At 42.2% G+C, this 13,921-nt stretch overlaps 1 protein-coding gene across 9 annotated transcripts in view; it reads left to right on the forward strand.

The window, feature by feature from the left end:
* The window catches only part of LOC129766337 (uncharacterized protein DDB_G0283357), a 100,318-nt gene that overhangs the window by 79,233 nt on the left and 7,164 nt on the right, over positions 1-13,921 (forward strand). For all 9 annotated transcript variants that reach the window (XM_055766873.1, XM_055766858.1, XM_055766868.1 and 6 more), the window contains 4 exons: positions 3,620-4,711; positions 4,888-5,009; positions 5,183-6,052; positions 6,117-6,257. In XM_055766873.1, coding sequence (XP_055622848.1) covers positions 3,620-4,711; positions 4,888-5,009; positions 5,183-6,052; positions 6,117-6,257 — 2,225 coding nt within the window. The remainder of the gene's footprint in view (positions 1-3,619; positions 4,712-4,887; positions 5,010-5,182; positions 6,053-6,116; positions 6,258-13,921) is intronic.

A 13,921-nucleotide genomic window follows, 5' to 3' on the forward strand; every position in this document is an offset into this window, starting at 1 on the left:
CTTGAAGGTTTTTGAGTGAGAAAACTGATTCAACTACGAAAACTTGAAGTGAAATCCGGATCCCAATCCGGATCAGAAGACAATCCGATTGAAATGTGTAGCGCTTCTTACGTCTTGGATATAAAAAATGAATGAAATTGTATATCTTAAACATCCTTAACGTAGTTCAGTGATGATTGGATTTTTAGTCACTAGTCACTAAAAAAATAACGTTTTTCATGTGTTCGTATTTTTCGTGTCTAATTCATGTTTCCGAAACTGATTCAGTGTAATGACATGAGACCAGTTCTGCCCTAAGCAATACTGAGGTAATGTGACTTTTTTTTTCTTTCTGTATTATAGTGACTTTCAACACATTTTGACAAGTTCGTCACTTTTACTTCCATTTCGGAAGAATGTCGGGAGTGAAAATAGAACTTTTGACCTTTTTTTTATTTTTTTTTTATCTTCGCTTATTTTTCGTCGGCCTATTTCCGCCACTTTAGTGCCAATCACCGACATCAGGGAGGCGACTCCACCTGTTCCTACCTATCAGACTCAACAACTCATGAGCCGGGCCAACTTCATTTACTTCCGCTCCGAAGGAAGACGTAACCAGAGATTTTTCGCCTCAGAAAATCCCAACGACGCCAGCTGGGATTGAACCCAGGCCGATCGGATTGTGAGGCTGTTACGCTAACCATACAACCACTGGCGCCGTCTTTTGACCTTTTGATGACGGTGATTTTTCACGATTCGAACGTTGGTTAAACGATTTATACCCAGAAAACTCGACATTTTTAGGAATTTTCACATTTTTGGCAGGACTAGATTAGATTTTAGACAGATTAATTTCAACAGAGATCCTGAATGATATTTTTTCTGAACGCCTACAAGCTGAGTGGATTCGGCAAGCCTTTGCGCTGAACGGAACAAACATAAAGATATATTTTGCTGTATTCTAGGACTTCCCTAGAACTCTTTCCATACCACCGAGCTTATCGCTATGAAAGTGGATCATTTGAGTTTGCGTTTGCTCTGCGAAATGTTGTTACAACCTCAGATTGTTGAAACTCCATCTTTGTAGCATAAATGGCTTAACCCAAACCCAGGTTTGTGTGCGAGCGGGCCGCCTCGATTCATTATCCGCGTTAAATGGGGACTTTGTTCCCATTACGTTGACGTCAGAAATTCGAAAAACGTTCGAAAAACGAAAACAAGGGAATAAATTTATAATAGAAATGTGAGGCATCAATTGACATGATGTTTTTCCAGCGCGACAATATTTCTAGCCTACTACACTATTTCTAAACGGTTGTTTCTGTCGCACTGCCCATGTTTGTATAGGAGACGTAAGCGACAAAATGAACAAAATCGACTTTTTCGCCGTTTGGCATTCTACGCAATGTAAGACGTTTGCTCAACATGCAAACAAACATTTTTTGTTCGTAAACATTTGAGCAATTTTGAAAAAACGTTTCCGAAAAATCACTGTTTGTCCGCATAACAGACGTAGTTCCATACAGCTTTCATACATCGTTCGAAAATCAACAATTATCAGTATTATGTGATAAAAGCTAAATCTACATTTGAATCACATTCTTTGTCGAGTCCAAACATGCCTGTCACGATAGTGTCTTATTACTTAGTGTTTTCAAATAGATGAATATAAGAAACCATTGAAACACTGCACACATAATTACTATTTTCAGTACACTGCACTGCGATGAACAAAGAGAGGCAATTGTGTTTTTTAATGTTATAACTACCTAAATTTCTGCATTTGAATCTTCAAGTAGATAATGAAACAATCAGATCAGTAGTAAAATTAAAATAATATTGGTTCTTAGCATTATAACTCCTCGGATTCGACATCGAATTATTCCACATACTCTGCATTTACTCATACCGTTGGTGTAAGTCACTCCACCATCTTTGCGCGATTGATCGTGGTATCGATAAATTATGTTGCTAAAATTACCAACATTGCAGATTGCCTTTACAAATTCAATTAATTGAAAAAAACACGAACCTGCTGTTCTTATCATATCCCAGAGTATTCAGGAAAAAAAGTACTATTCTAGACTCGCAACAAATCCAGAGTACCTTTTCCAGACATTTCACTAAATTTGTTCCAAACCTTTTTGATTTTATCCGATAACAATTGAAACTACCGACGAAGACGTTTTGACTATTGTCGGAAATGTAAACATAGGGTTGGGGAAAAAGAAATGTCGTATTTCTGATCGAAATTTGACACTTTATTTAACATACTTAAAATTATCCAATTTAAGTCAAATATGCGCCGTTTTGTTCGCAAACTTGTTGCCATTTAGAAGACAACATTCGTTCCGTTTCAACAGTGCATCAGGCGTTGATTCGGTCTAAAAGATTTTTTTGCGTCAACTCGTGTGGCATCCATACATCCATACTTGTTTTGGAATCCAATCTTCTGCAAATGGTTCCTAACGGTTCTATGGTCTATACCCAGTTCCTGGCCAATCGAGCGAGTGCTCACATGCCGGTCTACTTGGATGATTTCAACGATTTTATCGGTTTCCACGAGGATTGGCCTACCAGTACGGGATGTATTTTCGACAGCCACTACACCAGAACGAAATCGATCAAACCGACGCTGTGCTGTCGTTACAGTATCGGGTCCATAAACTACACGAATTTTTTCGGCCGCCTTCGTTGCAGTTTTACCTCGCAGGTAGTAACGCTATAACTTAAGACTGAAAAGGACAATCACAACACTGTCAAAACGACACCAGACACCAGCACAGATTGTCGTCTTTAAATAGCCGTATAGTATGACTCGATGCGATAAGTACAACACAAGATATGTTTAAGTGTTGCCATATTTTGACAAGATACGACATTTCTTTTTCCCCAACCCAATACTAACGCTACATACAGAGTAACCTGGTGATTACGTCTAGCTATGCGAACAAATGTTCATTGAAACGATTGATTGTCCGCATAAATAGACGCAAGCGTTATCCAAATGGAAACAATATGTTTTATTCTGCAAAATCTCCTGGGCCCTCTTTTTGCCGATAATATCCCTCAACTGGACAGGTTATTTCATTGGAAATTTGCATGGTTACGCTTGTAGGCAAAAAACACAACAAAATTGCGTTTTCCCAACACTGATGGTGTTGGTGAATACGTCTCCTATGTAAACATGGGCAGTGCAGTTGTTTACTGCGGCGATTTATTCCGGTCGCGCATTCAGACATATTCTGTGACATGTGATTCTCAATTAGTTGAGCATTCCATAGCGAAGCACCTTCCTGGAATGGGAGGTCGCTGAACTTGTGTCTTGTGTAGTGATCCACTGTCCGTTCGCTGAATTCTATTAGGTAATGCGAGACATGCTGCTTGATCTGATTCCAATTCTATGTAGCTCGGAGAGTTCATCAGAAGCTGTTTGTTTTGGTCTCGAGATTGGTATCGAGTTTGCAAACTCTGATAATCTATGGTCCATTGTAAACTATTTTGATATTCTACTCGTGTTTCTGCGCCTGGCCGGAGTTAAGGTTAAATCTCGATTTATTTTTCAGACGTGTTCTCCAGAGAGCTATTCGTTCACGACCCTTGCTATGTTTGCACAATTGATTCCATTCCATCTCCACAGACACCATTCAATCAACGCCTCCTCCGCCAGCGCCTGCCCCACACCGGAAGTCATCGATCGATTGTGAACCCCAAGCGACTCTGCAGCAGCTACACAACCAGCAAACCGCAACTGACGTTCAGGCAGCCCTCAAAGATATACGCACTTGTCTGCAGCGCAATAAAACTCTTGCCTCCCCGACGCAACCCCAACAGGGTTGCCAAATGATGCAACTACAACATCAACAACAACAGCAGCAACAGCCACCCCAGCAGCAAACCACCGTGAAGAACTACGACAAGCATACGACGATGACATCCGACAAGCTGGAATCGCCAGTTCCTTCCATTTCGCCGGTGTGGATACCTCGCTCGCGCGACAATAAACTAGTGGCACTCTCTCCAACTCCGGTCAACAGTTCTTCCCCGGGGCTGTTGCTACCAACGACGCCCACTACCGGCGGTCCGAACGAGAGGTCCGCAAACAAGGCAACAGAAAAAGACTCTCTGCTGCATGGAACCAGCTCGAAGAATCTAAGTGCTCTTGATGACGAAGAGGATCCCGATACGGATCTGGAGACTGATAGATTGCTGGGCCACCAGCGGTTGGACGATCAAGGCTTCTATGATGACAATAGCAAAAGTTGGTCCGATCGGAAGACGACCCGATCATTGCTGCACAAGCTATCTCCCAAACAGCAAACGGGAGCTGTGCCTGGCAGTGGCAGTGGAAGTACACTGTACGGCAACAAACCAACCAACCAAGGTTCGCTACTACGACAAGGCCTTTCGACGCTGCTATCACCCACAAGTGCCATGATGGCTGCCCAACCACAAGTCAGCTCCCTGCCAGAAATCGTGACTTCCAGCAAAGCCTCACCGGCCCTGCTTGGGGGGAATGGAAACGGTCAGAGCCAGAACCTTAGCATCAACAACAGTGGAAATCTGATCAATTTGAGTGGTCCGAATGAAACATGTACAGTTTCGCCGGATCAAAGTCACCAGACATCACCGATCAAGCTGGAAAATAAGACCAATGAAAGCGTCAGCCCGAATGGATCGAACAATTCCAAGTCCGACACCGATAAGAAGAAAAAAGGAAAGAACAAGGAGGGTGAGTATCTAATTTTAAGTAATTCATTGGAATGTTTGTATGCTCAGTAATAATATAACATTTAACATACCTAAATGCTTTCGTGGATATTTACGGACTTTGTGAGTAAAGCGCATCACGGAAAAAGTTGAACCTTCACACTAAACTTTTCAATTTCGTCTCCAGAAATCCATCAGTTCTTATCGAAGGAGTTCTTTTCCGAGCCCGGTACTTGGGTTCTACCCAATTAGTGTGTGAGGGTCAGCCAACTAAATCCACGCGAATGATGCAAGCAGAGGAAGCAGTTTCCCGAATCAAGGTAAGATTCTCTGGCATCTTGGAAAAGTACCATGTTTTACATCTTCTTTCATTCTATCATACCGTTCGCAAATACGCACTTTCGACCGTATCGCTATTGACACTGATAGGCCCTGGTAAGTTCCCCATGAATTTGTTATCACAAATCATTCTAAAAAGCAACACTTTCCACAGTCTCCCGATGGCGAACCCCAACCTAGCACCGAGGTGGATTTATTCATTTCGACCGAGAAGATCATGGTGTTAAACACCGATCTGAAGGAGATCATGATGGATCACGCGCTGCGTACAATCTCCTACATAGCGGACATTGGCGACCTGGTAGTGCTGATGGCACGGAGACGATTCGTTCCGCAGGATGTTGATTCTGGGGACTCCGGCGGTGGCGGCGGTGGTAACAACACCAGCGGAGGTAACCTGTCGGGAACGAGTCAAACGGGCGCAACGCCACCGCAAAAGAGCACCACCGGTGGTCCGAAGGGCAATCGAACGCCGAAGATGATTTGCCATGTGTTTGAGAGTGAGGAGGCCCAGTTTATTGCTCAATCGATCGGACAAGCCTTCCAGGTGGCCTACATGGAGTTTCTGAAGGCGAACGGAATTGAGGATCACAGTTTCATGAAGGAGATGGACTACCAGGAGGTGCTCAACAGTCAGGAGATTTTCGGTGATGAACTTGAGATCTTCGCAAAGAAAGAGCTACAGAAGGAGGTCGTCGTTCCTAAGGCGAAGGGCGAGATATTGGGGGTAGTTATCGTTGAGTCTGGCTGGGGATCGATGCTACCGACGGTAGTAATTGCTAATTTAGCCTCGTCTGGAGCGGCGGCACGCTGTGGCCAGTTGAATATAGGAGATCAAATAATCGCCATCAATGGACTGAGCTTGGTGGGATTGCCTCTGTCCACCTGTCAAGGTTACATAAAAAATACCAAAAACCAGACAGTGGTAAAATTTACAGTGGTGCCCTGCGCTCCGGTCGTGGAGGTGAAAATCAAACGACCTAATACTAAGTACCAGCTAGGATTCAGCGTACAAAATGGAGTGGTAGGGAACTCATCGTGTTTGTTTGGTTTTTTGATCGTTGTGTTCATCTATTGTTTATTTTTAGATTTGTAGCTTGCTGCGAGGGGGAATTGCCGAACGAGGTGGCGTTCGGGTAGGCCATAGGATCATCGAGATCAACAACCAGAGCGTTGTAGCAGTTCCTCATGAGAAGATTGTAAATTTGTTGGCTACATCAGTTGGAGAGGTAAGACTTGCATAATGTTTCACCTTCAATGTAGCGTATTCTCAGAGGGTTATGATGATGTGGGAATTCATTTGCAAATAAGAATATTATGTGTTCTACAGTTCTACATTCCATGTACACATTTAGCTTGTTGTATTTACTGTCTGCATTTGACAGATGCTTCGAACAAATTTTCTGAATTGTACCTTGCTTCATTCCATACTGTTCTACTATTTTCTATTGTAATTCGTTCCATTGGGAATTGCGAACGATTGGATATGCGGACTAGCGATGAGCGAACGCTCATGAGCCGCTCATTTGAGCCGGTTCGTCAGAAAAAGCGTATGATCCACGGTTCTTTAAAAATGAGCCACCGCTCTCAAATGATCAAGGGCCGTTCATTTGAACCACTGTTCAAAAAAGAATGGCTCTCAGACGGTACAAAAAAGAACTGTGGTTCATAAAAGAAATGTGTTTCTTTGAAGAGCCGGCTTATTGGTAAAGAACCGTGGATCGTACGCTCGTTCTGACGAACCGGGGCCTGCGGCAGTTCGGACGGAATATGTATATGTTTCCCATGCTGCTTTTTAAGCGGTTTTATTTAGCTGTTTGTATGTTTGTAAATTTTCGCGGATTACATATTTTCTCTGAACCCTATAAATATGGGTATCTAATGAAATGACTTGACTAGTAGGCACAGTTATTTTTGTGAAATGGAAATCCAAGATGGCGGCCGTTACAAAATGGCAGACAACAAATTTCGTCAAAAACCCATCGATATGGGTTGGGCTTGAACACAGTTATTTATTATTTATTTATGAAAAATGCAAATCCAAAATGGCCGCCACCCCAAAATGACGAAATATGTATTTTTTTTCAAAACCCATCAATATGAGTATCTAATTAAAGGACTTGACTAGTAAGACACAGTTATTTATGTAAAATGTAAATCCAAAATGTCGATCGTTACGAAATGACACACTACAATTCTTCTGAAAACCCCAACATATGGGTGTCAGATGAAAGGGCTTGTCTAGTACAGCACAGTTATTTTCCAACTCCAAGATGGCCAACTAATTTTGTCATGCAACTCCTGCATATGGGTATCGAATGGAATGATTTGACTAATATAATACAGTTAATCATGAAAACATTCCATTCGAAACATTCTAAAAATGTATGGGATACAAAACGGGGAGAAACAGTGTCGTTATCGAAAACTGTTATACTCTTCCGACTGTTATTTCTCTTGATCAACATTATCAAATCAAGAAATCAGTTCTAGTGATTATAAAAAAACTCTGTAATGAATTAATTTCGGAGCTGGTAAAGCGATTTACAAATCTTGAGTCAGACGAATTAGTAGCCTAACGAATATTGCTAGATCCTCGCTTCAAGCAGCAAGGTTTTGGAGATAACAGAAAGGACAACAATGCGCACCAATCGTTGATCTTGAATAGCACTAACGTTCCCAGTGGAACTTTTGCCTTCTCAACGTAGGTATTACTTGCGTCATTTTTGTTAGTAATACTTAGTTGAGATTTCTATGCCGGATTAACACGTCTTGAATGTATTCTGAAGTGGCAAGCTCTAGAATACGCGTGAACATAGTGCAAGTCGGAAAAAATTTCTACGACGAAAAATCCCCCGGCCAGAACGGGAATCGAACCCGAACCCCCGGCATGTAGGACGCTAACCCCTCGGCCACTGGAGGACCAATCGTTGATAAGGACGCTAAAAATGACATCCATAGAATACACGCTTACACATGATCCAAAAGCTGTTGCAATATCTACTGTAGATACATATTTAGCGGAACCACATTTGCTGAGAATAAGTGACCCTTTGCTTTGGTGGAATGAAAGGAAATCTATCTATCCGCGGCTATACTGCAGCGCCCCTTTCATAAAATGATTTAATGAGAATATACCAACCAGAATGTAGGGAAGAATCCAATTTTTTTTTTATTAAATCGTTTATTTTTACAGGCTCAGTTACATAAGTTTAAATGAGCCAAACTCCTATTTGTATAGTTACAAGTATATATAAACATTTTTTATTAATTCTAATGTTAATGAAGTAGAGAACCGATTACTCGCGGCTTGCTCGAGTTTAGAAGGGTGACATTTTGTTTCAGGAAAAGGATGGGATATAAGGATATGTTGACAATGTTCACACTCACATTCGCACTCACATTCATCATACTCAATTCTTAAGTCTATCTTATATCTAACATGTATTTACATTTAACCTTATTCTATTGTTATGAGAAGGGATTTGATTTCTCGCGAAGGAAAAGGAAAAGGAGAATATAAGGATATAAGGACAATCACACACGAAGATCGATAGCTTTTAGGAAGACATATATTTGGGACATGTAATCAAGGTCTAACCGAGCCAACACATCTCTCACCGGCACATTGGGCTGCCTTCCTCTAGCCCGAAGAGAGTTTTCTAAATTCGATCTGGCAACAAGATACTCCTCGCACGACCAAACAACGTGTTCGATGTCGTGGTAACCTTGGCCACAAGCACAGATATTGCCATCGGCAAGATTAAAACGAAAGAGTAGCGCGTCTAACGAACAGTGATTGGACATGAGTCGAGAGAAGGTGCGAATAAAGTCCCGACTTAAGTCCAGACTTTTGAACCATGGTTTGAGGCTAACCTTAGGGATAATCGAGTGAAACCACCGGCCCAATTCATCTTCGTTCCATTTACGTTGCCAGTTAGCGATGGTATTTTTACGGACTAAAGAATAAAATTCATTGAAAGCGATTTGACGCTGATAAATATCGCCTTCAATTGCACCTACCTTTGCCAATGAGTCAGCCCTCTCGTTACCCGGAATTGAGCAATGTGAAGGGACCCAGACAAAGGTAATGACATAACAGCGTCTGGTTAAAGCACTCAAATTTTCTCGTATTCTCTCAAGGAAGTACGGCGAGTGCTTTTCCGGCCTCACTGAACGGATAGCTTCGACAGAGCTAAGACTATCCGTTACAATGTAATAGTGTTCAACAGGTCGTGAGGCGACGCTGTCCAGCGCCCAATGTATTGCTGCCAATTCAGCAATATACACAGAGCAAGGATTCTGAAGACTGTGGGAGGTGCTAAAAATTTCGTTGAACACTCCAAATCCTGTGGACTCATTCATAGAGGACCCATCAGTAAAGTACATATTATCACAATTGACACGCCCATACTTTGCATTGAAGATCGTAAGAATGATCCCCGATCGATGATAATCTGGAATCCCATGGATTTTCTCCTTCATGAACAGATCAAAATGTACAGAGGAATTGATGTAGTCAGGAAAACAAACACGGTTGGGAGTATACGAAGAAGGATCAACCTGCATGGAGATGAATTCATGATATGAGCTCATGAATCCTGAATGAAAATTTAGCTCGATAAGCTGCTCAAAATTTCCGATCACCAATGGGTTCATAACCTTACACCGGATGAGGAACCGAAGAGATAATAAATTGAAGCGATCTTTTAGTGGGAGTAGGCCTGCCAAAACCTCGAGACTCATGGTATGCGTTGAGGGCATACATCCCAACGCAATACGGAGACAAAGATACTGAATTCGCTCGAGTTTAATGAGATGTGTTTTGGCAGCTGATTGAAAACAGAAACTGCCATACTCCATCACTGAGAGAATAGTTGTTCGATACAACATTATAAGATCTTCGGGATGGGCTCCCCACCATGTGCCGGTAATTGTACGGAGAAAGTTTATTCTTTGTTGGCATTTTTTACTCAGATACCTAATATGGGCCCCCAAGTACATTTGGAGTCGAACCAGACCCCAAGATACTTGAATGACATAGCATGAGTGATCGGTTTACCCAAAAGTTGAAGCTTTGGTTTTGCTGGTCTATGCTTCCTAGAAAAAACCACCATCTCTGTTTTCTCCGTGGAGAATTCGATCCCTAGCCCAATGGCCCAGGTTGAAAAATTGTTCAAAGTATCTTGTAAGGGTCCTTGCAGGTCGGATTCATTTGATCCCACGACAGACACCACTCCATCATCTGCAAGTTGTCTTAGGCTGCAATTTTGTGTAAGACAATTGTCGATGTCGCTTACATAGAAGTTGTACAAAAGGGGGCTTAAACATGAGACCTGGGGGAGGCCCATGTAGGAGACCCGATTTACTATCGAATCCCCGTGAGAAAAATTCAACTGTTTCTCACAAAGCAAGTTATATAACATATTACTCAACAGAGGCGGCAGACTTCGAGAGTGTAATTTGTCTGACAAAACCTCTATTGAAACAAAATCAAAGGCCCCCTTTATGTCCAAGAATACTGAAGCCATTTGTTTTTTTTCGGCGTAAAGTCATTTGAATTTCTGAAGAAAGCAACGCAAGACAATCATTCGTCCCCTTGCCCCTGCGGAACCCATATTGTGTATCTGAGAGTAAGCCATTCGTTTCAACCCAACGATCAAGGCGAAACAAGATCATTTTCTCCAACAATTTCCGTATACAAAACAGCATTGCTATTGGGCGGTACGAATTGAAGTCGGACGCGGGTTTTCCGGGTTTTTGAATAGCTATAATTCGCACTTGTCTCCAATCATCTGGAACAATATTATGCTCCAGAAACCGATTGAATAAATTCAACAAGCGATGTTTCGCCACATCAGGGAGGTTTTTTAACAAGTTGAACTTAATTCTATCCGTTCCTGGAACAGAATTGTTACAAGAAAGGAGAGCAAGAGAGAATTCTACCATCGAAAACTCGGAATCAAGATCGCACCTATCTTGTGGTATATCTCGAATAATTCTTTGCACTGGAGCGGAATCGGGACAAACCTTCCGTGCAAAATTAAAAATCCATCGATGTGAATATTCTTCGCTTTCATTCGATGAAGAGCGATTTCTCATGTTTCGAGCCACTTTCCATAATTTTTTCATTGACGTTTCTCGTGACAAACCTCCCACGAAAGTTCGCCAATAAGCACGTTTTTTCCCTTTGATCAAGTTTTTAAATTGATTTTCAAGGTCCAAATACGTTTGAAAATTCTCAATGGTTCCACGTTTCCGAAAGGCTTTAAATGCGTTCGATTTATCCTGATAAAGCTTGGAACATTGGCTATCCCACCATGGATTGGGAGGCCTTTGACGAAAAGTGGAGCCTGGGATGGGTTTCGTTTGAGCGCGAACCGCGCTGTCATATATCAAACGAGAAAGGAAGTTATACTCCTCCAATGGAGGCAAACCATCTCTGGAATTGATGGCTAGAGCAATTGCGTCCGCATATTTTTTCCAGTCAATGTGTCTTGTGAGGTCATATGTCATGTTTATAGATTCAGAAGAATGGTGATGGAAATTTTGATTGGCAAGTGGTCACTGCCGTTAGGGTCCTGGATTACATTCCACTTGCAATCTAACGATAGTGAATTCGAGCAAAGCGAGAGGTCAAGAGCACTTGGGTTAGCAGGAGGTTTAGGTACACGTGTTGTTTCCCCAGTGTTCAAAACGGTCATATTGAAGCTGTTACAAAGGTCATATATCAACAATGAACGATTGTCGTCGTACTGTTCCCCCAGGCAGTTCCGTGAGAGTTGAAGTCTCCCAAGATCAATCGTGGCTCAGGAAGGAGTGAGCACATGTCAACAAGTTGATTGCGGCTAACCGCAGCTCTCGGAGGCCAATACAAGCTGACAATACAGAGGTCTTTGCCTCTGATGTTTGCATGACAAGCAACAGCTTCGATCCCTCCAATAGGTGGAAGGTCAATTCGAAAAAATGAGTGGCACTTATTGATACAAAATAGCACCCCTCCGTATCTGTCATCACGGTCCAAGCGTATGATATTAAAATCGTGGAAAGAGAGATCATCTCGCGAAGAAAGCCAAGTTTCGGACAGAGCAAAAACATCACAATTGAAGTTATGAATTAAAAATTTGAATGTATCCAATTTAGGGATAAGACTACGACAATTCCACTGTAAAACAGTGATATCTCCGACCTCTCTATTTGAATTAGACATCAAGAGAGATAATCATTGCAAGGAGGGGCCATGTTTGCATCAATTGTTGCAAAATTGTCTTTAATACTGGAAGCATTGAGATGACAATGGTTCTGATGGAGTCGGAAACATTAAAACACTTGAAGATTTGATCCAAAAGGTCAGACAACTTTATAAATCCCGATTGGGAAGTTGAACTGGACGGAAAAATAGGGACAGTTGGGGTTTTTGATGTCCCCTCGAGTGCTGGGCCATTCGAAGGTGAACTATTCCCACGGAAGCCAGGAGGAACCTGATTTTGCTTGTCCGCTGCACTCGATTTTTTAGGCATGCTAACAGGGGGTATCACCGGAGGGGCTTGTCCTTGAACTTTGGGAGTGGTCACTTTTTTGCGCCGGGGATTTTCTTGGAAAATGAACGGTGTGCCCCCGTTAGCTGTGTCTGCTTCTATTTCGTCAACGGGCAACGTGGCGAAGACATTTTGTGTGTTGATTAGTTGTTGTTGTTGGGCCAGTGGAGAAGCGCCCTTTAAAATATCCGCAAAAGTGCGTTTCGAGCGTTCCTTCAAAGAGCGCTTCTGTTTCTCCCAGCGACTCTTGTAAGTTTCACAAACTGATAGCTCGTGTGGGGATCCCCCGCAATATGGACATTTATGCTCAGTCGCACTGCAGGATTTCCCCTCATGTTGCTCTCCGCAAGTGGCACAGCGCTCCTTGTTGGCACAATAATCTGAAGTGTGACCAACTGACTTGCATTTTTGGCAAGTCATGGGCTTTGGCACGAAGAGTCGCACAGGCAATCTCAATTTGCCCACCATGACGTAGTCAGGTAGAGCGGAACCAGCAAAAGTTACTCGAAACGAGTCTGACGGCGTGAATTTAGTTTTTCCCTCTTCTTGGGATACTTTTCCTAGTTGGCGGCTGTCCAAAATTTTAACACCCACCAACGGGAGTCTTTTAAATTTACCAACTCCTTCTTTTATCATTTCGCACGTCAGACCAGTTTCGGTTACCACCCCCGAGATTTCTACGTCATGGGAGGGCACGTAGACGCGATACTCTAGGGAGAATCTCTCGTCGATCACAATTGCATTCGCGTGTTTCCGATCACTTACGACAACACGCAGTTTGTTCGGGCTAACCTTATTTTTTTATTTTTTTTATATCCTAACGTGAGCTATGTTTCACTCAGTTGTTTTTAGGTGGAACTCGAGAAACGCGTAATAAATTTGACTGATTATGAACAAAAACAATTGGAGACAGATTCTCGCATGCTTTGAAGGTGTTGGCTATCTGGCCTTCTCCGATAGCCACCTACCAGATGCCAACATTAGAAACACCGTTGAAACACACAAAGATCCACGACTAACCAATTGCTCGAAAATGTCTTGAATTACAATACTAGGGCCGACAGTAAATCACTTTATTCCCCAGATGCAATTTTCATTCACTTTGGGTATATCGACAACGTAGAACGATTATGTATTTGCAGACCTTTCACAGTAATTTATTTCACAAATGTACAATAGATTACAACACGTATATTTAAATTCACAATGACCCTTTATAGTTAAATGACATTTATATACAATAATTCCACAATTTCACAATAATTAATATCCAGAACAAACGACACAATCTCCGTCAATTATATGATAAAACGTATCCTGCGGTGGACCAACTGCGACTGTTATCGCTCCGCCAG

Source organism: Toxorhynchites rutilus, chromosome 1 (assembly GCF_029784135.1).
Source record: "Toxorhynchites rutilus septentrionalis strain SRP chromosome 1, ASM2978413v1, whole genome shotgun sequence".
Taxonomy (NCBI): domain Eukaryota; kingdom Metazoa; phylum Arthropoda; class Insecta; order Diptera; family Culicidae; genus Toxorhynchites; species Toxorhynchites rutilus.